Genomic DNA, 23956 nt, shown 5'->3' on the forward strand with positions numbered 1-23956 from the left:
TCTACCAACTTTTTGAGATGGGAATGTGGGACACCTATCAGCAAAAGTATGCAGGCATAGGACACCCCCCCTGGCCACGCCCCCTTAAAGGAGCAGTGTACAAAAAAACAAGATTGGTTAAAACAACAAATGCTTTTTTTTTACCACTTCTGTTCCTTTATATTGGCTTTTGGAATTTACAAACGCAGCAATTTAGAAATCAGACGAAAGGTTTAGCTTTTTACTAGATATAAAGTGCATTTTATATACATCTATATAGATCAGACCAAAATGAGGGACAAATGAGGAAGAACAGAGGGACATTGCTCCAAATTAGGGACAGTCCCTCGAAATCAGGGACAGTTGGGAGCTATGTTGTTGGGTAGCAAGTCGAAAAATATCGATGCGTTTTATTGTTTGTTTCATTTTTCGGATAATTTGTTTTTTTAGGTATGTAAATATATTTGTAATACAGAAAGTTGTTTGATTTACTCCATGCCAGTAATCTAGCCCCTAACCCAAAAGTAATCAACTGATTGGACTAGAAAACTGTAACTCAGATCCATTCCTTTCCACTTGCTCAGTTGTCCACTAATAGAATAAAAACTAATCGATTAAATTCGGGACATTCGTTATGCCATTACAAGTCGACCTGCTGTTTCATTAGACCTGTAATGAATTAACGAATCATGCCAAATTTCATTTGTTATTTTCATTATAATTTCTTTTGCATTCGTTGAAATTTGTTACTTTTTTCTTCGGACGTTCGGATGCATCCAAATGTCTGAAAGATACAAAATTCAGCTGAATTTTTCGATTCGTTACTATACATGCCTACTACAGAACATACTGGCTTCCATGGGATCGTACCTCAGGTCTCTGTACATGCTGGAGTGGATGTGTGCCCCGCTCTCCACATCTCCCGTGTACACCCAGGTCCCCCCCACTTGTCCCGTCATCTCCATCACCACGGGAGGTTCGAAAGTCAAAGGTCGGGAGAGGATGTGATGGGCGCTACAGAGTCCCGCCCCTCCAGCGCCGATCACCGCCACCCGTAACCTGCCAGACGCCATGATGGTTTTCTGTTGGGAAATAGGAACAGAAAAATAATAAATATATACAAAGACAAATAAGTAAAAGTTTCAAAGCTAAACTCCAGCCACAAAAACCTTTATTTAAATTTATTCCAAAAACGTAATAGATCCACTTTGTGAGCACCAAATGCCTTTGCAAGCCCAGATATTACAATATAAAAGTAGCAGTGACATCATCCCTGTGCTGTACATAGTCTGTGCAGAGAGCAGAGCTGTGGGAGGGGCCCAGCAGGCTCCACCCACCACAGAAAACTATAGAAAGGGGCGGAGACAAGACCAGTCATCTTTCACAAGGAGAGAGAGCAGCAGTGACTGGTCTTTATCCACTTGAGCTCAGTGCTGGGACAAGGTCATCCAATGCCCAGGGCAAAGATACCAAACTGCGCCCCATTCCCCCCATTCATGATGTGCAAGCTTAGAGGATCCTACACCCAGCAGTCACTCCCTTGTTAAAATCACTATCACTGTCACTACTCCTGTCAGCCTTGGAACAGAAGGAAGATGCCCCCATCCCTACAGTAAACCATTGCGCCCAGGGCAACCGCCCTTCCCGCCCACTCCTTGCCCCAGCCCTGCTTTCTCTCCTGAAGATTTTATCCCCTTCATGACCAGGACATTTTTCTGCTATTCGGCACTACACTTCTTCAACTGGAGATTGAGCGGTCATGCAGCACTGTACTGAAATTAAGTTTATATCATTTGTGTCACACAAATAGAGCTTTTGGTGGTATTTGATCACCACTTGGTTTTTTATTTTTTGCCATATAAATGGAAAAAGACCGAAGATTTACAAAAAAAAGTATATTTTTTTTACTTTCTGTTATAAAACATATCCAATAACAAAAAAAAAATCGAATTTCTTCATAATTTTTGACTAAAATGCATTTTGCTACATATCTTTAAAACAAAAAAATCCCAATGAGTGTATATTGATTGGTTTGCATGAAATTTATAGCTAGGGTTGCACTGATACTAGTATCGGTATTGATACCAAGCATTTGCATGCAAATGCCCCTATACTTGACCCGATACCTGCGTCCTCTCAGCTTAGCAGGGGGGGCCGGGCAGCCTCACAGATGATTGGTGTGGGCAGTTACAAGCACTAATCTCCCTGTATAGCTTTTAATAAAGCAGCTGACAGCTGCTTCTCCTTCTCTCCCTCCTGCTGCTTTCAGCTGCTTTATTAAAAGGTATACAGGGTGATTGGTGCTTGTAACTGCCCCCACCAATCATCCCGACTGTCCCCGTGTCCTCCTGTGGCTCCCCGGGTCCTCCGCTGGCTCCCTGAGTCTGCTCTGGTCTTCCCAGTGCTCCCCCGTCCCCCTCTGTGCTTCTCCTCCGTGTCCTCCTCCATGCTCCTCTGGTCCCTCTCTGCGATCCCCCTCCATGCTCCTCCAGTCCCCCTCTGTGCTCCTCCTCCGTGTCCTCCTCCATGCTCCTCTGGTCCCTCTCTGCTATCCCCCTCCTTGCTCCTCCAGTCCCCCTGTGCTCCTCCTCCGTGCTCCCCCTCCGTGTCCTCCTCCGTCCTCCCCCTCTGTGTCCTTCTCTGTGCTCCCCCTCCTTGCTCCTCCGGTCCTCATCTGTGCTCCCTCTCCGTGTCCGCCGGTCCTCCTCTGTGCTCCCCCTCCGTGTCCTTCTCCGTGCCCCTCCAGTCCTCCTCTGTGCTCCCCCTCCGTGTCCTCCTCCATGCTCCTCCGGTCCTCCTCTGTGCTCCACCTCCACGTCCTTCTCCGGTCCCCCTCTGTGCTCCCCCTCTGTGTCCTCCTCCGTGCTCCTCCAGTCCCTCTCTGTGGTCCTCCTCCGTGCTCCCCCCCTGTGTCAATCTCCGTGTTCCTCAGGTCCCCTCTGTGCTCCCCCTCCATGTCCTCCTCCATGTTCCTCCGGTCCCCCTCTGTGCTCCTCCTCCGTGCTTCTCCGGTCCCCCTCTGTGCTCCCCCTCCATGTCCTCCTCCATGCTCATTCAGTCCCTCTCTGTGGTCCTCCTCCGTGTCCATCTCCATGTTCATCCGGCCCCCCCTGTGCTCCGCTCTGTGTCCTCCCCTGTGTTCCTCCGGTCCCCCTCTGTGCTCCTTCTCTGTGCTCCTCCGGTCCCCCTCTGTGCTCCCCCTCCATGTCCTCCCCCCGTGCTCCTCCAGTCCCTCTCTGTGTTCCCCCTCCATGTCCTCCTCCGGGCTCCTCCGGTCCCCCTCTGTGCCCCCCATGTCCCCCTTTGTGTTCTCCTCCGTGTCCTCCTCCAGTCCCGCTCTGTGTTCCCCCTCCATGTCCTCCTCTGGGCTCCTCCGGTCCCCCTCTGTGGTCCCCCTCTGTGCTCCCCCTCCATGCTCATTCAGTCCCTCTCTGTGGTCCTCCTCCGTGTCCATCCCCATGTTCCTCCGGCCCCCCCTGTGCTCCGCTCCGTGTCCTCCTCCATGTTCCTCCGGTCCCCCTCTGTGCTCCTCCTCTGTGCTCCTCCGGTCCCCCTCTGTGCTCCCCCTCCATGTCCTCCTCCGTGTTCCTCCGGTCCCCCTCTGTGCTCCTCCTCCGTGCTTCTCCGGTTCCCCTCTGTGCTCCCCCTCCATGTCCTCCTCCATGCTCATTCAGTCCCTCTCTGTGGTCCTCCTCCGTGTCCATATCCATGTTCCTCCGGCCCCCCCTGTGCTCCGCTCCGTGTCCTCCTCCGTGTTCCTCCGGTCCCCCGCTGTGCTCCTCCTCTGTGCTCCTCCGGTCCCCCTCTGTGCTCCCCCTCCATGTCCTCCCCCCGTGCTCCTCCAGTCCCTCTCTGTGTTCCCCCTCCATGTCCTCCTCCGGGCTCCTCCGGTCCCCCTCTGTGCTCCCCCCATGTCCCCCTTTGTGTTCTCCTCCGTGTCCTCCTCCAGTCCCTCTCTGTGTTCCCCCTCCATGTCCTCCTCTGGGCTCCTCTGGTCCTCCTCTGTGGTCCCCCTCTGTGCTCCCCCTCCGTGTTCTCCTCTGAACCACCTCTGTGCTCCCCCTCTGTGTCCTTCTCCTTGCTCCTCCGGTCCCCCTTTGTGCTCCCCCTCCGCGTCCTCCTCTGTCCTCCTCTGCCCGCCCTTGTCCCAGATATGTCAGGATGGTGAGTGGAGGAAGGAGCCAGTCAATCTGTCATTTACCGACTCCTTCCTTTTCCGAATGAACAGAGTCAGTGATTACTGACTGTCCATTCATCCACTGTCACTTACCATCGTAAACTTCAGTTTATGAATGGAGAGGAGCCTCTGTCTCCTGTCCGTTCATCTTCAGTGCAGCAGAGGCTGCTGAGAAAGGGACTGGGGAATCTATGTCCTCAGTCCCTTTTCCTGTCTCAAAGGGGAGATGTCAGTGGTCTGTTTAGACCTCTGATATCTCACCAAACCCCCCCCCCCCCCCCCCCAACAGGTTTGATTAAAAATAAATAAATAAATAAAGAATTGTAATAAAAAAAAACATTTTAAATGGTTAAATTGTAAAAATAAAAAATCCCAAAAGACATAGAATAAAACATTGGATTGCAATGCATAATTAGTTCCAGAAACATGCTTGTAATCCAAAGCCCTTGTATATACTTTGTGAATGTCCCTGTGTGGTCCAACCAGAGCCCCGACACCGACTGAACATCTCTGGAGAGATATGTAAAGGCTGTGCACCGACGCTCCCCATCCAACCTGATGGAACTTGAGAGGTCCTGCAAAGAAGAATGGGAGAAACTGCCCAAAAATAGGTGTGCCAACCTTGTAGCATCATACTCAAAAATACTTGAGGTTGTAATTGGTGCCAAAGGAGCTTCAACAAAGTATTGAGCAAAGGCTGTGACTACTTATGTACATGGGATTTTTTATCGTTTTTTTTATTTTTAATAAATTTGCAAAGATTTCAAACAATCTTCATTCAGGTTGTCATTATGGGGCATTGTTTGTAGAGTTTTGAGGCAAATAACGAATTGAATCCATTTTGGAATAAGGCAGTAACATAACAAAATGTGGAAAAAGTGAAGCGCTGTGAATACTTATCCTGGATGCACTGTATACTGGAATTTATGCAGCTATGACACTATACTAATAATAAACCACTGTGGGCAAGCCCGGGATGTTCATCTATAAACCCTGGGGTGTCCATCTATAAACCTTGGGGTGTTCACCAATAAACTTCAAGGTGTACATCTATAAACCCCGTGGTGTTCATCTATAAACCTTGGGGTGTTCATCTATAAACCTCGGGGTGTTCATCTATAAACCTCGGGGTGTTCATCTATAAACCTCGGGGTGTTCATCTATAAACCTCGGGGTGTCCATCTATAAACCTTGGGGTGTTCACCAATAAACTTCAAGGTGTACATCTATAAACCCCGTGGTGTTCATCTATAAACCTTGGGGTGTTCATCTATAAACCTCGGGGTGTTCATCTATAAACCTCGGGGTGTTCATCTATAAACCTCGGGGTGTTCATCTATAAACCTCGGGGTGTTCATCTATAAACCTCGGGGTGTTCATCTATAAACCTCGGGGTGTTCATCTATAAACCTCGGGATGTCATTCTATAAACTCTAGGGTGTCCATCTATAAACCCTGGATTGTTCATCTGTAAACCCCAGGGTGTCCATCAACCCCGGGATGGTCATCTATAAACCCCCGGGGTGTCCGGGATGAACTCTGGGGTGTTCATCTATAAACCCCAGGGTGGTTCATCTATAAACCCCGGGGTGGTTCATCTATAAACCTCGGGGTGTTCATCTATAAACCTCGGGGTGTTCATCTATAAACCTCGGGGTGTTCATCTATAAACCTCGGGGTGTTCATCTATAAACCTCGGGGTGTTCATCTATAAACCTCTGGGGTGTTCATCTATAAACCCCGGGGTGGTTCATCTATAAACCCCGGGGTGGTTCATCTATAAACCCCGGGGTGGTTCATCTATAAACCTCGGGGTGGTTCATCTATAAACCTCGGGGTGTTCATCTATAAACCCCGGGGTGTTCATCTATAAACCCTGGGTTGTTCATCTGTAAACCCCGGGGTGTCCATCAACCCCGGGATGTTCATCTATAAACCCCGGGGTGTCCGGGATGAACTCCGGGGTGTTCATCTATAAACCCCGGGGTGTTCATCTATAAACCCCGGGGTGTTCATCTATAAACCCCGGGGTGTTCATCTATAAACCCCAGGATGTCCATCTGTAAACCCCGGGGTGTCTATCAAGCCCGGGATGTTCATCTATAAACCCTGGGGTGTCCATCTATAAACCTTGGGGTGTTCACCAATAAACTTCAAGGTGTACATCTATAAACCCCGTGGTGTTCATCTATAAACCTTGGGGTGTTCATCTATAAACCTCGGGGTGTTCATCTATAAACCTCGGGGTGTTCATCTATAAACCTCGGGGTGTTCATCTATAAACCTCGGGGTGTTCATCTATAAACCTCGGGGTGTTCATCTATAAACCTCGGGGTGTTCATCTATAAATCCCGGGATGTCATTCTATAAACTCCAGGGTGTCCATCTATAAACCCTGGATTGTTCATCTGTAAACCCCAGGGTGTCCATCAACCCCGGGATGTTCATCTATAAACCCCCGGGGTGTCCGGGATGAACTCTGGGGTGTTCATCTATAAACCCCAGGGTGGTTCATCTATAAACCCCGGGGTGGTTCATCTATAAACCTCGGGGTGTTCATCTATAAACCTCGGGGTGTTCATCTATAAACCTCGGGGTGTTCATCTATAAACCTCGGGGTGTTCATCTATAAACCTCGGGGTGTTCATCTATAAACCCCGGGGTGTTCATCTATAAACCTCGGGGTGTTCATCTATAAACCCCGGGGTGTTCATCTATAAACCCCGGGGTGTTCATCTATAAACCTCTGGGGTGTTCATCTATAAACCCCGGGGTGGTTCATCTATAAACCCCGGGGTGGTTCATCTATAAACCTCGGGGTGGTTCATCTATAAACCTCGGGGTGGTTCATCTATAAACCTCGGGGTGTTCATCTATAAACCTCGGGGTGTTCATCTATAAACCTCGGGGTGTTCATCTATAAACCTCGGGGTGTTCATCTATAAACCTCAGGGTGTTCATCTATAAACCTTGGGATGTCAATATATAAACTCCAGGGTGTCCATCTATAAATCCTGGGTTGTTCATCTGTAAACCCCGGGGTGTCCATCAACCCCGGGATGTTCATCTATAAACCCCGGGGTGTCCGGGATGAACTCCGGGGTGTTCATCTATAAACCCCGGGGTGTTCATCTATAAACCCCGGGGTGTCCCAGCTATAAACCCTGGGGTGTCCCAGCTATAAACCCTGGGGTGTCCCAGCTATAAACCTTGGGATGTCAATATATAAACTCCAGGGTGTCCATCTATAAATCCTGGGTTGTTCATCTGTAAACCCCGGGGTGTCCATCAACCCCGGGATGTTCATCTATAAACCCCGGGGTGTCCGGGATGAACTCCGGGGTGTTCATCTATAAACCTCGGGGTGTTCATCTATAAACCCCGGGGTGTTCATCTATAAACCCCGGGGTGTTCATCTATAAACCCCGGGTGTTCATCTATAAACCCCGGGGTGTTTCATCTATAAACTCCGGGGTGTCCCAGCTATAAACCCCGGGGTGTCCCAGCTATAAACCCCGGGTGTTCATCTATAAACCCCGGGCTGTCCATCTATAACAGATTATCCCATAGGAATAGCTTGTACTTACCTATAAAATATAGGATCTATTACAGTCCGATAGACACCAGCTGATGGCAGATTCTGAGTTCCTTTGCTCTCGGAACGTTCTTTCTCTCACAGGACGGCTGCACTGAGTGAACTTTGTGCCTCCTCGGTGACTGATTGGCGAAATCTCTCTGTTAATGGTAGAGATTGTGAAAAAACAAGAAAGGAAATTGCTGCGCTAAACCACTCAAATTGAAGCTGCTGACACTAAATCCAACAAAGTCCAAGCAAATAAAATATACAAAAGTGTAGCGCTAAAAAAGACACCATATGGGTGTATGAAATAAATAGTGATTAGAAGTGCTCTGAACACAAATCAATATACAAAACAATAATGCATAATAACCATTACATATAAAAGTCCAGATGTGAACAAGTGTGAGAAAACTTCATAGGGCATGTGTCCAATGAGAAGACTGTGATTAAATGGTGCAATCAAAGAAGTAGCTGTAAGGCACATTCAAAAACGGGATAGACATTCGTCTGATGGATAATTGTAGATAAATACTTCTTACCAGACAAGGTGGACCCACCTGTCATACGACAGTAAGTCAATCAGGCTAATATTGACCAAAGGCCAGATGGTCATCGGAGGAACCAGCTCTGATGTAGCTAGAACCTGTAGAGGAACTGCTCTGAAAGGAGACGTTCGATCAATCAACAGGATTAAATCCCGGTGTGACCCAACCAGATATCCAGAGCTCAAAGGGATCCTCAAAGGGATCCTCAAAGTGGATGTTCTTTGGATCCTTTTCCCCCCCCCCGAGATCTTCCCCTAGACCTTTCTTCACTGATGATGCTGTCAATAACACTTGATCTTAGTTCTTCCCCCAGGTAGGTGTATGTTCCCGGCTTCCCCCAGGGGAGGAGGACCATGTAGAACCCTCTCCTTCTTTTCCCTCCTCTGGCGCCTGTTGCACATTGAATCCCCCCGGGTGACTGTTTTGTGTGTAGACCCTGCTCCCTTCTATACGGACAAGTACACATCTCGTCCACTCTTCAACGTCCGCTCGGTTGATGTTAATGGCAGAGACTGGCACTGAAAGCGCAGCAATGTACAGCTAAGGGTCACACTTAATGCCGGAAAAAGGTCCCCCCAACACTCAAGGCAGACATGCCAAAGTGCAAGAACATGAAAATTTAAAGGGGTTAATAAAAATAAAAAAAACAGCATCTACAAATACTGTAGCTGCTGACTTTAAAAACGTACACTTATCTGTCCAAGGATCCAGTGCCGTATTCACTCGAGCCAGGTCTTAGCCAGTCTGCAGGGTTCCCAGCTCTGGCATGTTTACTAAGGGAAGCCAGCTGTGACTCCTTTTGGCTTCACACTGTGCATGCATGAGTCACTATGTGCTTTGTGAATGGACCTGTAGCCCCCTGGGACCTGTGAATGGACCCACAGCCTCCTGTGACCTTTGAATGGACCTGCAACTTCTGGGATATGTGAATGGACCAGCAGCCTCCTGGGACCTGTGAATGGACCTGCAACTTCTGGGACTTTTGAATGGACCAGCAGCCTTCTGGGACCTGTGAATGGACCCACAGCCTCCTGGGACTTGTGAATGGACCTGCAAGTCCTGGACATGTGAATGGACCAGTAGCCTTCTGGGACCTGTGACTGAACCCGCAGTCTCCTCAGACCTGTGACTGGACCCGCGGCTTTTGGGACATGTGAATGAACCTGAAGCCTCCTGGGACCTGTGAATGGACCCGCAGCCTTCTGGGACCTGTAAATGGACCCGCAGCCTTCTGGGACCTGTGAATGGACCCACAGCCTTATGGGACCTGTGAAACGACCCACAGCCTTATGGGACCTGTGAAACGACCCACAGCCTTATGGGACCTGTGAAACGACCCACAGCCTTATGGGACCTGTGAATGGGCCCACAGCCTTCTGTGATCTGTGAATGGACCTGCAGCCTTCTGGGACCAGTGAATGGACCCGCGGCCTTCTGAGACTTGTAAATGGACCCGCAGCCTTCTGGGATCTGTAAATGGACCCACAGCCTCCTGGGACATGTAAATGGACCCGCAGCCTCCTGGGACCTGTAAGTGGACCCGCAGCCTCCTGGGACCTGTGAATGGACCTGCAACCTCCTGGGACCTGTGAATGGACCCATCGCCTGCTGGGACCTGTAAATGGGCCTGCATTCTACTGGGACCAGTGACATGTCCCAGAAGGTTGCAGGCAGGGAGTGTGTGTGTGTTTGTGGGTGAGGGGGAACAACATCTGCTCCGATTGTCTAGGCCAGGGATCTCCAAGCTTATTAAACAAATGACCAGTTTACTGTCCTTCAGACTTTAGGGGGGCCGAACTGTGGGAGTTATCTGTGCCCTATTGTTGGTGTCAGTGGGGGAAATAGTGCCCTGTCATTGGTGTCAGTGCCCCCGGCTGCAGTTTGGAGACCACTGGTCTAGGCAATTGGGGCAGAAGTGTAAGCAGGAACCTGCTAAAATGATGCACCCCCCCCCCCCCCCAAAAAAAATCCAAAAATGGAAGAGGAGGGGCTAAAGCGAAATTACCTTTTAGGGCTGGTTCAACGGGACTCAATTTTCCTGTGCGATTCACATGCAGTTCTGTGCGGTTCATTTTGAATGGGCTGAAATCACACTGCAACAAAAGTAATGCAAAATTTGTTCATGCACTGGAAACTCACTGCAATTGCATTGCATGGTACTTCTGATGCCTTGGCTGCATCCATTTTCTTTTTTAAGGCCAAGTACATCTTGTGGATGTATTAGACATACTTTTCAGTCAATGAACAGTCTTTTTCTTGTTTTTGTTATTTTTATTAGGGTATTGAACTTGGTTGGGGAAAAGGGACATGGGATGCCCATAGGATAGATTGTACTTGTAGAATAAAGTAACTGCGTCACACTTCTCAGTAGAACAAGATGGCTGACCCTAAACTTGACAGAATGTTACCTCAGAACACTTCTTCCTCCAGCACACTACTTTACTATTCAAGTCTAGTAATCCTGTCACGCCATCAGAAAATGACTAGGCCTCACTCTGAATAAGTCCCAGTGTATTTACTTGATGACCCTTTGTAGGCCGGGGCCTGCAGCACCCCTTTGTGGCAGCAACCGATTTACTTTAGAAGAATAAATGGTGAAGGACTACTGATCCCAGCAAGTACGACTTTCAAATCCTGCCCATCCTCATGGCTGCATCTATTTGACACAAAACTCCCACAGTCTCTCCTTCTGGCTCTACATCCAGCTCCCCTGGCATGTCTCTTCCAGATCCCTCCACTCATCGACATCTGCCCTGGATCCTCCCTGAATGACTTTACTCCTGACGTGCGGACCAACTGTCTGCTCCAGCTCCTGTTCCAGGACACCTCTACATGACTGCTTAAGGAGAGGCTCCCTCCCAGCTCCCGAGCTTAGGGTTGCCACCTGTCCGGGATTCACCCAGACAGTACGGATTTTGAATAATTTTGAACCATGTGTACGCTTTTCAGTTTGCCTTAAACCCAGACAGATGATTAATTCAGATGGGACTGTGGCAGTCGGGGGGAGGAACAGAAGAACTAGTGCTTTTTAGGCAGCAGCTGGGGGCTGAGGAAGGAACAGAACTAGTTATTCCTTAACTGCTTGCCAACCACCTCGCGCCGATATACGTCGGCAGAAGGGCTCATACAGGCAAACTAACGTACCTGTACGTGGCCCTTTAAGAGGTGGCCAGCAAGCACACACGCCCACAGCAAGCTCCGTACACTCCCGCGGCAAGCTCCGCGATCGCCGCACGGAGAGGAAGAACGGGAGATGCTAATGTAAATAAGCATCTCTCCTTTCTGCCTAGTGACAGTGTCACTGGTCTCTACTTCCTGTGATCGGGAGCAGAGATCAGTGACGTGTCACACATAGCCACGCCCCCCCCCCCCACAGTTAGAAACACTCCCCAGGACACACTCGCCTCACGGAGAGGAAGAACGGGGAGATGCTAATGTAAACAAGCATCTCCCTGTTCTGCCTAGTGACAATGCCACTGATCTCTGCTCCATGTGATCGGGAGCAGAGATCAGTGACGTGTCACACATAACCACGCCCCCCCACAGTTAGAAACACTCCCCAGGACACACTTAACCCCTACACTGCCCCCTAGTGGTTAACCCCTTCACTGTCAGAGTCATTTACACAGGAATCCGTGCATTTGTATAGCACTGATTGCTGTATAAGTGACATTGGTCCCAAAAATGTGTGAAAAATGTACGATGTGTCCACCATAATGTCGCAGTCATGATAAAAGCTGCTGATCGCCGCAATTACTAGTAAAAAAAAATGCCATAAAACTAGCCCCTATTTTGTAGACGCTATAACTTTTGCGAAAACCAATCAATAGAGATGGACAAACTTATTGCTTATTGTGCTTATTGAGTTTTTTTTTTTTTTTTTTTTTAACAAAAATATATAGAAGACTACGGTACGTATCGGCCTAAACTGAGGAAAAAATACATTTTATATATTTTTGGGGGATATTTATTATAGCAAAATGTAAAAAAATAATGTGTTTTTTTCAAAATTGTCACTCTTTTTTTGTTTATAGCGCAAAAAATAAAAACCACATGGGTGATCAAATACCACCAAAAGAAAGCTCTATTTGTGGAAAAAAAAAGGACGTCAATTTTGTTTGGGAGCCACGTCACACGACCGCTCAATTGTCAGTTGAAACGACACAGTACCGAATCGCAAAAAGTGCTCTGGTCAGGAAGGGGGTAAAATTCTTCTGTGACTGAAGTGGTTAACAGGCAGCAGTGCAGTAAAACTTGTGCAGCGGCTTCCGACACTTAAACGAAAGTCCCGGTCCCCTTGTCTATACCAATCCGCCGGGGCATGTAATTGCCGGGAGCCACAGCAGAATGATTACTCTGCCGGTGTTCTGTCAAAAACTGTCCAGCGATCAGATAGTGTCCTCCCCGTACTGCGCAGGCGCAGCGTTTGTACGGTATGGAGGAAAAGGAGACGCCGAAAGTCTCAGAAGAAGAACGGCGCCTGCGCACTGAGTCCAGGTGCAAGCCCCACCATCCAAGTGGACATACGGTAGCACATAGTAACAGGGTCGCTTGGCTATTTTTTTATTTTTTTTTAACTCTATGTCCACTTGAATGGTGGGGCTTGAACCTGGACTCACAGCGCAGGCGTTGTTCATCTTCTGAGACGCTCGTTATCTCCTTGTCCTCCGTACTGCGCAAGTGCAGTACAGGGCAGAAACTATCTGACAGGGGACAGAATTTGACACATCACCGGGACTATTTGATGATTTTTGCCACATGTGATGTAATTTGTGTGCTGTGGTTCCCAGCAATACCCGTGCCCTGGCTGATTGGTAGAGAAGTGGAGGTCTGGAGCGTGGCATAAGGATTACTGCTGCCAGATAAGGCTCAACTAATTCTGTTCCTCCCCCTGAGCCCCCCAGCTTCCAAAGTCCATTCTGAATCATGCCCTGCTAACCTTGTTGTTATCTTAGGAATGCTGCAGAGTAATCATTTTACTAGAAGGTGAAGAGTTAACCACTTCAGCCCCGGACCATTTTGCTGGCCAAAGACCACACCACTTTTTGCGATTCGGCACCGCGTCGCTTTAACTGACAATTGCGCGGTCATGCGACGTGGCTCCCAAACAAAATTCACGTCCTTTTTTCCCATAAATAGAGCTTTGTTTTGGTGGTATTTGATCACCTCTGCGGTTTTTATTTTCTGCGCTATAAACAAAGAATAGAGCGACAATTTAAAAAAAAAAAAAACACATTATTTTTTATTTTTTGCTATAATAAATATCCCCCAAAAATATATAAAAAAAACATTTTTTTTCCTCAGTTTAGGCTGATACGTATTCTACATATTTTTAGTAAAAAAAAAAAAAAAATGCAATAAGCAATTATTGATTGGTTTGCACAAAAGTTATAGCGTTTACAAAATAGGGGATAGTTTTATGGCATTTTTATAAATTTTTTTTTTTACTAGATTTTTATTGTGACTGCGACATTGCGGCGGACACATCGGACATTTTGGACACATTTTTGGGACCATTGTCATTTATACAGCAATCACTGCTATATAAATGCAGCGATTCCTGTGTAAGTGGAGGAGTAAACCAGTGGGTGGCAGTGTAGGGGTTAAGTGTTCCTAGGGGCGTGTTACTAACTGTTGGGGGCTGGGCTTTCATTTAGTGAACACTGATCTCTGCTCCAATCACATGGAGCAGAAATCAGTGTCACTTGTTGCTAGGCAGAACGGGGAGATGCTGTTTACAACGGCATCTCTCCGTTCAGCCGCTCTGTGAGACAATCGCGGGTATGCCCACGGCGATCGAGTCCGCGGGACCCGCGACCGGACTCACGGGGGTTCCCGACCAGCATGCGGCACGCTCGCGATGGCAGGGCAGCATTAAAGATTGGACGTACCTGTACGCCAATATGCCTGCCCGTGCCATTCTGCAAATGTACATCGGCGTGCGCTGGTCGGGAACTGGTTAATGAGGAGTTGCTGCTTTGCTTGTCTGTATGCTAGAAAGATGAGGAGGGGTGCATGATGGACAAAAAACTGAACTTAGGGGGTGCCCGTGTGAATCTGTGAGGATGTGAACCTGGGGCAAGGGGGGCAGGATGGACAAGACTGATGGGCACAGGTGGTGCCTGTGACTGTGTGTGGGCCAGTGATGTGTACCCTCTGCATTACATACTACTGACATTTGCCCTTATTATCATTGCCCACTGCACTCTGTCTTATTATTTACCTCTGCCTTACTACGGACCTCTGTCTTCTGCTTTTCTCACATGCCCCAGCAGATTAATATAGAAGCGGAGGTCGGGACTCTTGATTTATTTTACAAAACCGCTGCATAAGGATTACTCCGCTGCTGCCCGATAAGCTTTAACTAGTCCTGCTAAGGTGCCTGAACAACTAATACAAGAAAAAGACAACTTCTCCTGCGCTCTGGTGTCTCGGTCTTCGAAGTGTGATACCGACAGTTTTAGAAGGTAGTGTCAAAAAGGTCTTGCAGCCCTCCTTAGAATATTGGGTATTCAAATACTGGAGAAAAACAAAAACAAAAAAGGAAGGCGCACTGACCTAGTGCATTACCATAAATAGAGCTTTATTGAAAACAGAACATATAGCAAAATGCCCCAACGTGAACGGCTGACGCGTTTCAGGGGAGAACCCCTTTCTTCAGAGCCATTGCCTGTCTTGGCTCTGAAGAAAGGGGTTCTCCCCTGAAACGCGTCAGCCGTTTACGTTGGGGTATTCCTCAATTCATCTGACATCAGATGTGGATGTGTCGATGTTCGGTACGATGGATCCAATTGCATTGATTATGCCTTTTATCAATACTCGTTTGTGAGTAGCCATTTTGCTATATGTTCTGTTTTCAATAAAGCTCTATTTATGGTAATGCACTAGGTCAGCGCGCCTTCCTTTTTTGTTTTGTTTTTCGCCTGAACAACTAATGTCGCGTACACACGACTGGACTTTTCGACGAACTAGGTCCGACGGTCTTCCGACGGACTTTCCGAATGAACGGACCTGGACACACACAAGCACACCAAAGTCCGACAGATTCGAACATGTTGACGTACGACCAGACTAGAATAAGTAAGTTCATAGCCAGTAGCCAATAGCTGCCCTAGCGTCGGTTTTTGTCTGTCAGACTAGCATACAGATGAGTGGATTTCTCCATAGGAACTGGGTCCGGCGGAGTTCCGGCAGAAAAATTGCAAACATGTTCTATTTCTAAAGTCCGTCAGTTTTTTGGAGAGCAAAGGTCAGATGGAGCCCACACACTATCGAATTGTCCGACGGATTCGTTCCGTCGGACCTTTGCTGTCGAAAAGTCCGGTTGTGTGTACGCGGTATTAGGTATCTTTTGTTCCCTTAGAAACTTTTAGAGAATGTCAGGTTCACTTTATTATTATTATACAGGATTTATATAGCGCCAACAGTTTACGCAGCACTTTACAACATGAGGGCAGACAGTACAATTACAATACAATTCGATACAGGGGGGAATCAGAGGGCTCTGCTTGTTAGAGCTTACAATCTAGGAGGGAGGGTCAAGTTATACAAAAGAGTAATAGCTGTGGGGGATGAGCTCATGGAGAAAATAGTGCAGTTGTTAGATGGAGGGAGGATAGGCTTCTCTGAAGAGGAAAGTTTTCAGGGATCGCATAAAAGTGGATAAACTTGGAGACATTCTGACAGATTGGGGTAGTGAGTTCCAGAGGATGGGCGAGCCTCTGGAGAAGTCCTGGAGGCGGATATGGGAGGAGGATATGAGGGAGTTAGAGAGCAGAAGGTCTTGGGAGGAACGAATTGGGCGATTAGGTTGGTATTTTGAGACTAGGCTAGTGATGTAGCTGGGGGCAGAGTTGTGGATGGCTTTGTAAGTAAGTGTTAGTATTTTGAATTTAATTTGTTGGGCCAGTGGCAGCCGATGGAGGGATTGGCAGAGAGGGGTAGCAGACACTGTGTGGTTTGTAAGGTGTATGAGTCTGACAGCAGCATTTATGATGGACTAAAGGGGGGATAGTCTATGTAATGATAAGCCAATGAAGAGGGAGTTGCAGTAGTCAAGGCGAGAGATAACCAGGCAGTCAATCAGGAGCTTTGTGGTTTCATTGGTTAGAAAGGGACGTAGTTTGGAGATGTTGCGGAGGTTGAGGCGGCAAGCTTTGGAAAGTGATTGGATGTGGGGCTGAAAGGAGAGTTCAGAGTCCAGGATAACACCTAGCACCCTGGCATGTGGGGATGGGTGGATGGTTGTGCCATTGTTTTTGACAGATAAGTCGGGGAAGAGGCACGTGGGGGAGGAAATATTATCAGTTCAGTTTTGGACAAGTTGAGTTTGAGGAAGTGCTGTGACATCCAGACAGATATGTCTGTTAGTAAGTTGGTGACGCGTGAGGAGACTGATGGAGTGAGTTGAGGGGTGAAGAGATAGATTTGTGTGTCGTCAGCATAGAAATGATATTGAAAGCCATGAGTGGCTATCAGCTGACCCAGGGAAGGGGTGTAGATTGAAAATAAAAGAGGTCCAAGAACAGAACCTTGGGGGACCAGGAGAAGGGAAGAGTGGAGGAAGTAGAATTGTAAGTGACACTGAAGGTGCGTTGGGATAGGTAGGATGAGAGCCACTGAAGAGCACAGTCACGGAGACCAAGGGAGTAAAGTTTTTTGAGGAGGAGAGGGTGGTCAACCTTGTCAAAGGCAGCTGAAAGGTCCAGAAGTAGGAGTACAGAATAGTGTCCGTTGGTTTTTGCAATTAGTAGGTCATTGGGAGTTTTAAGCCCCGTACACACGAGAGAACTTATGTCCGACAGACTTCCGAAGGAGTTCTGCCGGAGTTCTGCCGGATTTTCGACAGAGTTCTGACGGACTTTTCGACTGAGCGGACTTGGCCACACACAATCACACTAAACTCCGACGGATTCGAACGTGATGACGTACGACTGGACTCGAATAAGGAAGTTCATAGCCAGTAGCCAATAGCTGCCCTAGCGTCGGTTTTAGTCCGTCGGAATAGCATACACATGAGCGAATTTTTCCGAGGGACCGGGTCCGGCGGAAAAATTTTAAGCATGTTCCATATTCTAAAGTCCGTCAGACTTTTGCGAATCAAAAGTCCGTTGCAGCCCACACACGATCGAATAGTCTGACGGAATCATTCCGTCGGACTTTGGATGTTCAAAAGTCCGCTCGTGTGTACGCGGCATTAGAAGAGCAGTTTCTGTTGAGTGTTGAGGGCGAAATCCAGATTGAAGGGGATCAAGAAGGTTATTTTTAATGAGGTAGTCACTCAGTTGGTTGTAAACCAGGCATTCAAGGAGGAGAGGAAAAGGGGAGCAAGCACTTTAAAGTTCACCTCTAGTAATGTGCTGTACATTAGCAATAAAACTGTTCAAGGAAGGCAAAACACTAATGCCCCATACACACGGTCGGATTTTACAATGGAAAATGTGCAATCAGATCGTGTTGTCGGAAAATCCGACCATGTGTGGGCTCCATCGGACTTTTTCCCGTCAGATTTTCTGACCCACAAAGTTTGAGAGCAGGATCTAAAATTTTCCCACAACAAAATCCGATTGCATAAATTCCGATCATGTGTAGACAATTCCGACGAACAAAAGTGCCACGCATGCTCGGAATAAACTAGGAGACGAAAGCTATTCACTACTGGTCCGTTTATAGTCCCGACGTACGTGTTTGACGTCACCTCATTCAGAACGATGGGATTTTTCGACAACTTTGTGTGACCGTGTGTATGCAACACAAGTTTCGGCCAAAAATCCGACGGATTTTGTGGTCGGAATGTCCGACCGTGTGTATGAGGCATTGCAGCTGGTGCCCCTTAAAGTGGAAGTAAACCCTTCTATCGTTTTCAGGAAGCTGCCATCTTGGCCTCTAATGATTCTAATGATTCTTCAACTGCCATAATGCCACACATGTGATCAGTTATGAAACCAGACATTGGATGGTTTGAAAGTTTGGTTGAGAGCACAACCAATGTGAAAGTTAGCATTTCCGGCATGCCAGGAATGTAAGTGTTTTTTGAAACTGGGTTTACTCCCGCTTTAAACATTGATGCTACATTCACATTGGCGATTAGGGCTGGTGTGAATAGTAGCAGCACGTATCAGAGATTGCTGTTGCGGCTGCCAGTGGGGTAGGTGCGGCCGCAGGCCTCCTTCACCATAATGATGTAGCACCCTCTACCTAAAAGGTAGGTGCTAGACTAGGATTTTAACCAGTTCCGGATATGTGCAGGTAAATTTAGGCAGGCTTATGCTGCATGCTGGGCCTGTCTGTTTTGATACTGGGAGTGTTCAGTGTAGTGGTGGGTGTGGTCACCTGTGCTCTGATTCAGAGATGCCTCCCCTGCTTTCAGAAAGATGGTTCTGGAATGGGGGTTGGACCTGAAGTCTGAGTGGCAGGCAGCTCTGACCAATTATCTTTCAGTATCGGCAGGGGGCAGGCCTCCCATATAAGCTGGGGTCACATGCTGCCAGGGAGGAGTCTGAAGTGCAGGAAAAGACACCATGGAGTATTGAGGTGCTGTTCCAGGCATCCCCACACGGGGATGCGCGTAGGAGGGATGGAGGAACCGCTAGGAGGGAGCCAAGGTGAAGATCTTCGTCTTTAAAAGCGTTATCATCAAGCTGCTGTGACCGGGGAACACAAGACTTGAATGCTGGGCAAGATCCGTACAGAAGAAGTAGAAGAAATAGCAGTGAAGCGGAAGAGAGTAGATTGGTGTTTTGTGACCGGGGACACGGGGGCGGCCAGGTAGTCGAAGGTCAGTGTGAACAGAACAAGAGAAGCTATCCAGAATAGTGCAGAATGCTGTGGCCGGAGAACGCAGCATTGACTGCGAAGGACTGGCTGGGAACAGTAGTCCACTCATTACCACGTGTCAGACCATGGAGGGGAGATACCGTGTTATCTCTGGTCTGGTTAGCACATTGGTAATACTCTTCCAAAAGACTGTGTGGCCGTCTAACTCATTGATCCAGCGGACAGATCATCCACCCGGATCAGACTTGTGGCATTCCTGGTCGCAGGATTGCGGACAGCCTCGCGCTTGTCCGGGACACGGTCCAGTACATTCATGGCCGCCGTGTGCACGCGGCCCTGGTCAGTCTTGACCAGGAGAAGGCCTTTGACCGTGTCTCCCATGAGTTTATGTGCAGCGCTCTGCGCAGGTTTGGTCTTGGGGAAATGTTCTGTTCATATGTAAATGTAATGTACAATGAAATTTGTAGTGTGGTGTTGGTGAACGGTTGGAAAACTGACCCCTTTCCAGTGTTGTCTGGGGTCAGACAAGGCTGCCCTCTCTCACCTCTGCTTTTTGTCTGTTGTATAGAGCTCTTCGCCCGAAGCATCAGACGGAACCCAGAGATCAGAGGGATCACCGCACCAGGACCGGACAGACGGGAGGTCAAGTGCTCGCTCTACATGGATGATGTGACGGTGTTCTGTGCCGACCGGCGCTCCATCGACACACTCGCCCAGACGTGTGAGGACTTCGGCCAAGCTTCAGGGGCAAAGGTCAACTGCGGGAAGTCGGAAGTCATGCTCTTCGGAAAGTGGTTTCTGCCTTCTTCTGCACCCATGCCCTTCAGTGTCAAAGCAGACTTCATCAAAATCCTTAGGGTCTGGTTTGGAGCAGAGGGCGCAGCCCTGAAGTCCTGGGAAGAAAGACTGGCAAAGATGCGACAGAAGTTTGGACTTTGGAGCCTCCGAGAACTCACCATCGAAGGTAAAACACTGGTACTCCGCAGCGAGATTCTCCCTGTGTTGCAGTACCTCGCCCAGGCCTGGCCCCCCCGGGTTAACACCTGCAAGGCCATCACCAGGGCAGTGTTTCACTTCATCTGGAGCCCCAAAATGGACAGAGTAAAGCGGGCGGTTATGTTCAAGGAACCCCTCAAGGGCGGTAAGGGCGTGCCCGACATCGCCACTCTACTGAGGGTCTTCTTTGCCTGTAACTGCATCCGCAGAACTTTGGTGGACAGAACTGTAGACTCTGGCGGTAACTCCATGTCCCGTTTTTTCCTCCTGCCTCTCTGGAGGTCCCTTGGATGGGACAAATGGGACAGCTCCATCCCCTACAACTGGGACACTCCTTGGTATTACTTGGACACTTTCAAGTTTATTAAGGAGCAGGGGCTACATGGAGTGAAGCCCGACTTGTGGAAGCCAAAAACTATCCACAAGTTGATCAGAGCATCGGACATTGTTGAGACTGTTCCAGGCCTCCCTTCAGCCACTTGTAAAGTGGTCTGGAGGAATGTTTCTTCAAAGAGACTTACCAACAGGCACAAAGATCTGGCATGGATGGCAATCCAAGGGGGGTTGCCACTCAGGACATTCATGCATGCCAGAAACCTGTGCAGATACAGACACTGCCCCTTTTGCATCATCCAGGAGGAAACTGCTCTGCATGTTTTCTGGGAGTGTCCCTTTGCACAGGGCCTGTTGAGGGCTCTGGAACCTGATCTCAAAGACTTTGTTCCACAGACTGCTATAACACACTTTGGTGTGTTAAACGGACTCTTTTGTGGGACTCACTCACAAGAGGACATTGATAGTGCCTGGTGGGTGCTGTGTTGTTTTAACCACTTCCCACCCGGCCAATGTATATATACGGCCGGGTGGGAGCCGCCTGCTCCTGATAGGACGTTCAGGAACGTCATTCAGGAGCAGCGGGATCGCGCGCGCGCGCGCGCCCGCGCAGCGGCGCGATCCCGATGTGCTCGTGTCACCCGGACACGGCACATCTCAGATCGGCAGGAGGGCTCTGTGATTGGCCCTCCTGATCACATGACGGCCGTGTCCAATCACGGCCGTCATGTGATGTAAACAAACAGCCGGTTGCTAGGCAATCAGCTCTCCTCTCCTCACACGGAAGTCACCGCTGAGAAGAGGAGAGCAGAACGCTGCAGCCGGCTGATGATCAGTGAGTATGGGCTGCTTTTCACAGCTTTTTACTCACTGATCATCAGTGTAGTGTAAACACACAACACACCACACAGTGAAAACACAGTCCCCACATATGTCCTCAAAACACACATGTCCCCAAAACATACATGTCCCCAAATAATAAAAACACATGTCCCTAATAATAAAAACATGTCCCCCACATATGTCCCACTAAAATCACATGTCCCAATGATTATCTGCACACATATGTACGTGATCACCTGCACACATATGTACATGATCATTTGCGTACATATGTCCGTGATCACACAAACCAATTATTATACACTTAACGGAATTTTTTTTACCAAAAACATGTAGCAGAATACATTTTGGCTTAAATTTATGACAAAATTTGATTTTATTGGATTTCTTTTGAAATAGAAAAAAGAAAATATTGTTTTTTTCCCAAATTTCCGCTTTTTTTGCGCTTATATCGCAAAAAAAAAAAACCGGAGTCGTGAATAAATAACACCAAAATAAAGCTCTATTTGTGCGAACAAAATGATAACAATTTCATTTGGGTACAGTGTAGCATGACCGCGCAATTGTCACTGAAAGCGCTAGAGCGCTGAAAGCTGAAAATTGGGCTGGGAAGGAAGGGGGTGAAAGTGCCCTGTATTGAAGTGGTTAAGGACGCTGTTTGGTGCGCCAGAAAGCGCCTCATCCACCAGAGGGAGAGGATGTCCATCCAGGACTGCCGCAGACTGATTCACAGTCTGCTCAGAGACTATCACCTGATGGACAACATGGAGGAAGAGGAGGTCTGAAGATTTCCCCTCCCCCCCCACTATGTACCCTTTTTGGCAGTTCAATAAAGCTTCGGGCCTGTGAACTCTTTCTCCCTCCCCTCCCCACCTTCTCCAACCCCCCTATCACACCTGTTGCTCATTGAAATGCCATTTAGATTTTGACTTTGACTAAGACTGTATGACGTGATATGTATTTAGTAATGGTTTTTGGTAATGCTTTCAGGGTAATGCGGCGTCATGCATGATGTGATGTTTCGGGGTATTATTACTCTGCACAACACATCAGGCATCATACCGCAGGATGAATGTAATTTATTTGTATGTTTGGAACTGTATTGTTACGTAGTGTATTTTATGCGCTGCGTCGCAGTACAGTGTGGAATGTACCCTGTTAAAAGTATTTTGTTTTTTTGTATATTTTCTTGCAAAATAAAGTATACATTTTCAATCAAAAATTGATCCATCGGTGAGAAGTTGTGTTAGGCCTCTGGATCTTTGATCCCCACAAGCTGGAATTATTCAGAGTGATTCTTCCTTGTCAACATTGGAAGTGAAGAAGAAGTGTTTCAATAGTTTGCTGAGAATGCTAGATGTACAACAACTTCAAGCCAAGGCTATTCAGTATTGTCATGCAATACACCAACTGCTATGGGCATCTCATATCACCCCTTGTTCCACCCAAGTTGTGGATTCTGGCAGCAGGGTGATTGGAGGATTGCTAAGTAACCAAATCAGCAGCCCTTACGGGGGTACCGCTACAACGACATTTCACCAGAAGCCACATTCTTGCCTCTCTGAATGGCCATTGATTACCTGTGGTGATCCACATTTGGATTGCTCTTCAGAAGGCATTTGACAGACATAACCTCCTGAGTTCAATGGGGCTGAATAATTACTATTATTATCATTATTAATAATAATAATAATATATTTTATTAATATACTAATATATTTTTATACCATTATATTATTGAATACTATTATTATTAATATACTATATATTATTATTACTATTATTAATAATAATATTATATTTTATTACTATTAATATAAATAATATATTTGTATACTATTATATTATATATATATATATTTTTTTTATTAATATACTAATATATTTTTATACCATTCAATACTATTATTATTATTAATATAACGATTTATTATATTATTACTACTATTACATTATTATAAAAAAATATATATATATATATATATATATATATATATATATATACTAATATATTTTTATACTATTATATTATTGAATACTATTAATATCACATATATATATTATTTTTTATTAATATACTAATATATTTTTGTACCGTTATATTATTGAATACTATTATTATTATTAATATAACTATATATTATTACTATTATTAATAAAATATATATTTTTTTTATTAATATACTAATATTACTATACATATTTATATATTTTTTTATTAATATACTACTAATATTAATATGCTATAATAATATATTTTTTATACTATTATATTATTGAATACTATTATTATTATTATTCTATTAAAATCACTATATATATATATATATATATATATATATATATATATATATATATATATATATATTATTATTATTATTATAATTATTATTATTAATAATATACTATAGCATTATATGGTTAAATCAGATGGCAAGGAGATGAAATTAACTCCTCCTCACCGCCTGTCAAATGCAATCTGAAAGGTGATTTGAGTACAAACCGCTCTTCAGAGGGAACCGCACTGCAATGCCAGTATGGGAGAGCCCATAAAATAAGAGAATGTCTCAAATTTGTAGGAAATAAAATCTCTCATTGTATCATTATCAGAAATGAAAGATTCCTCCCCCATACAGTAATATTTCTATCTATGATGATACAATAATATACAAAGTTGCAATGACTCCCTTCTGCAAACATCTGTATAAAAACTAAAATAGAAAAGTT

The 23956-nt window shown here is 46.6% G+C and overlaps 1 protein-coding gene across 2 annotated transcripts in view; it reads right to left on the reverse strand.

Annotated features, from left to right (window-relative positions):
* Nucleotides 1–23956, reverse strand: part of LOC143961337 (uncharacterized) — a 58233-nt gene that overhangs the window by 34086 nt on the left and 191 nt on the right. For both annotated transcript variants that reach the window (XM_077470599.1, XM_077470600.1), the window contains exons 2-4: nucleotides 10287–10374; nucleotides 7744–7891; nucleotides 850–1061 (exon numbers count right to left, since the gene is read on the reverse strand). In XM_077470599.1, the coding sequence (XP_077326725.1) occupies nucleotides 850–1052 (203 nt within the window). In that variant the 5' untranslated portion in view covers nucleotides 1053–1061; nucleotides 7744–7891; nucleotides 10287–10374. The remainder of the gene's footprint in view (nucleotides 1–849; nucleotides 1062–7743; nucleotides 7892–10286; nucleotides 10375–23956) is intronic.

Source organism: Lithobates pipiens, unplaced genomic scaffold, assembly GCF_037356315.1.
Source record: "Lithobates pipiens isolate NorthernLeopardFrog02 unplaced genomic scaffold, aLitPip1_a1.2 Scaffold_8, whole genome shotgun sequence".
NCBI lineage: Eukaryota > Metazoa > Chordata > Amphibia > Anura > Ranidae > Lithobates > Lithobates pipiens.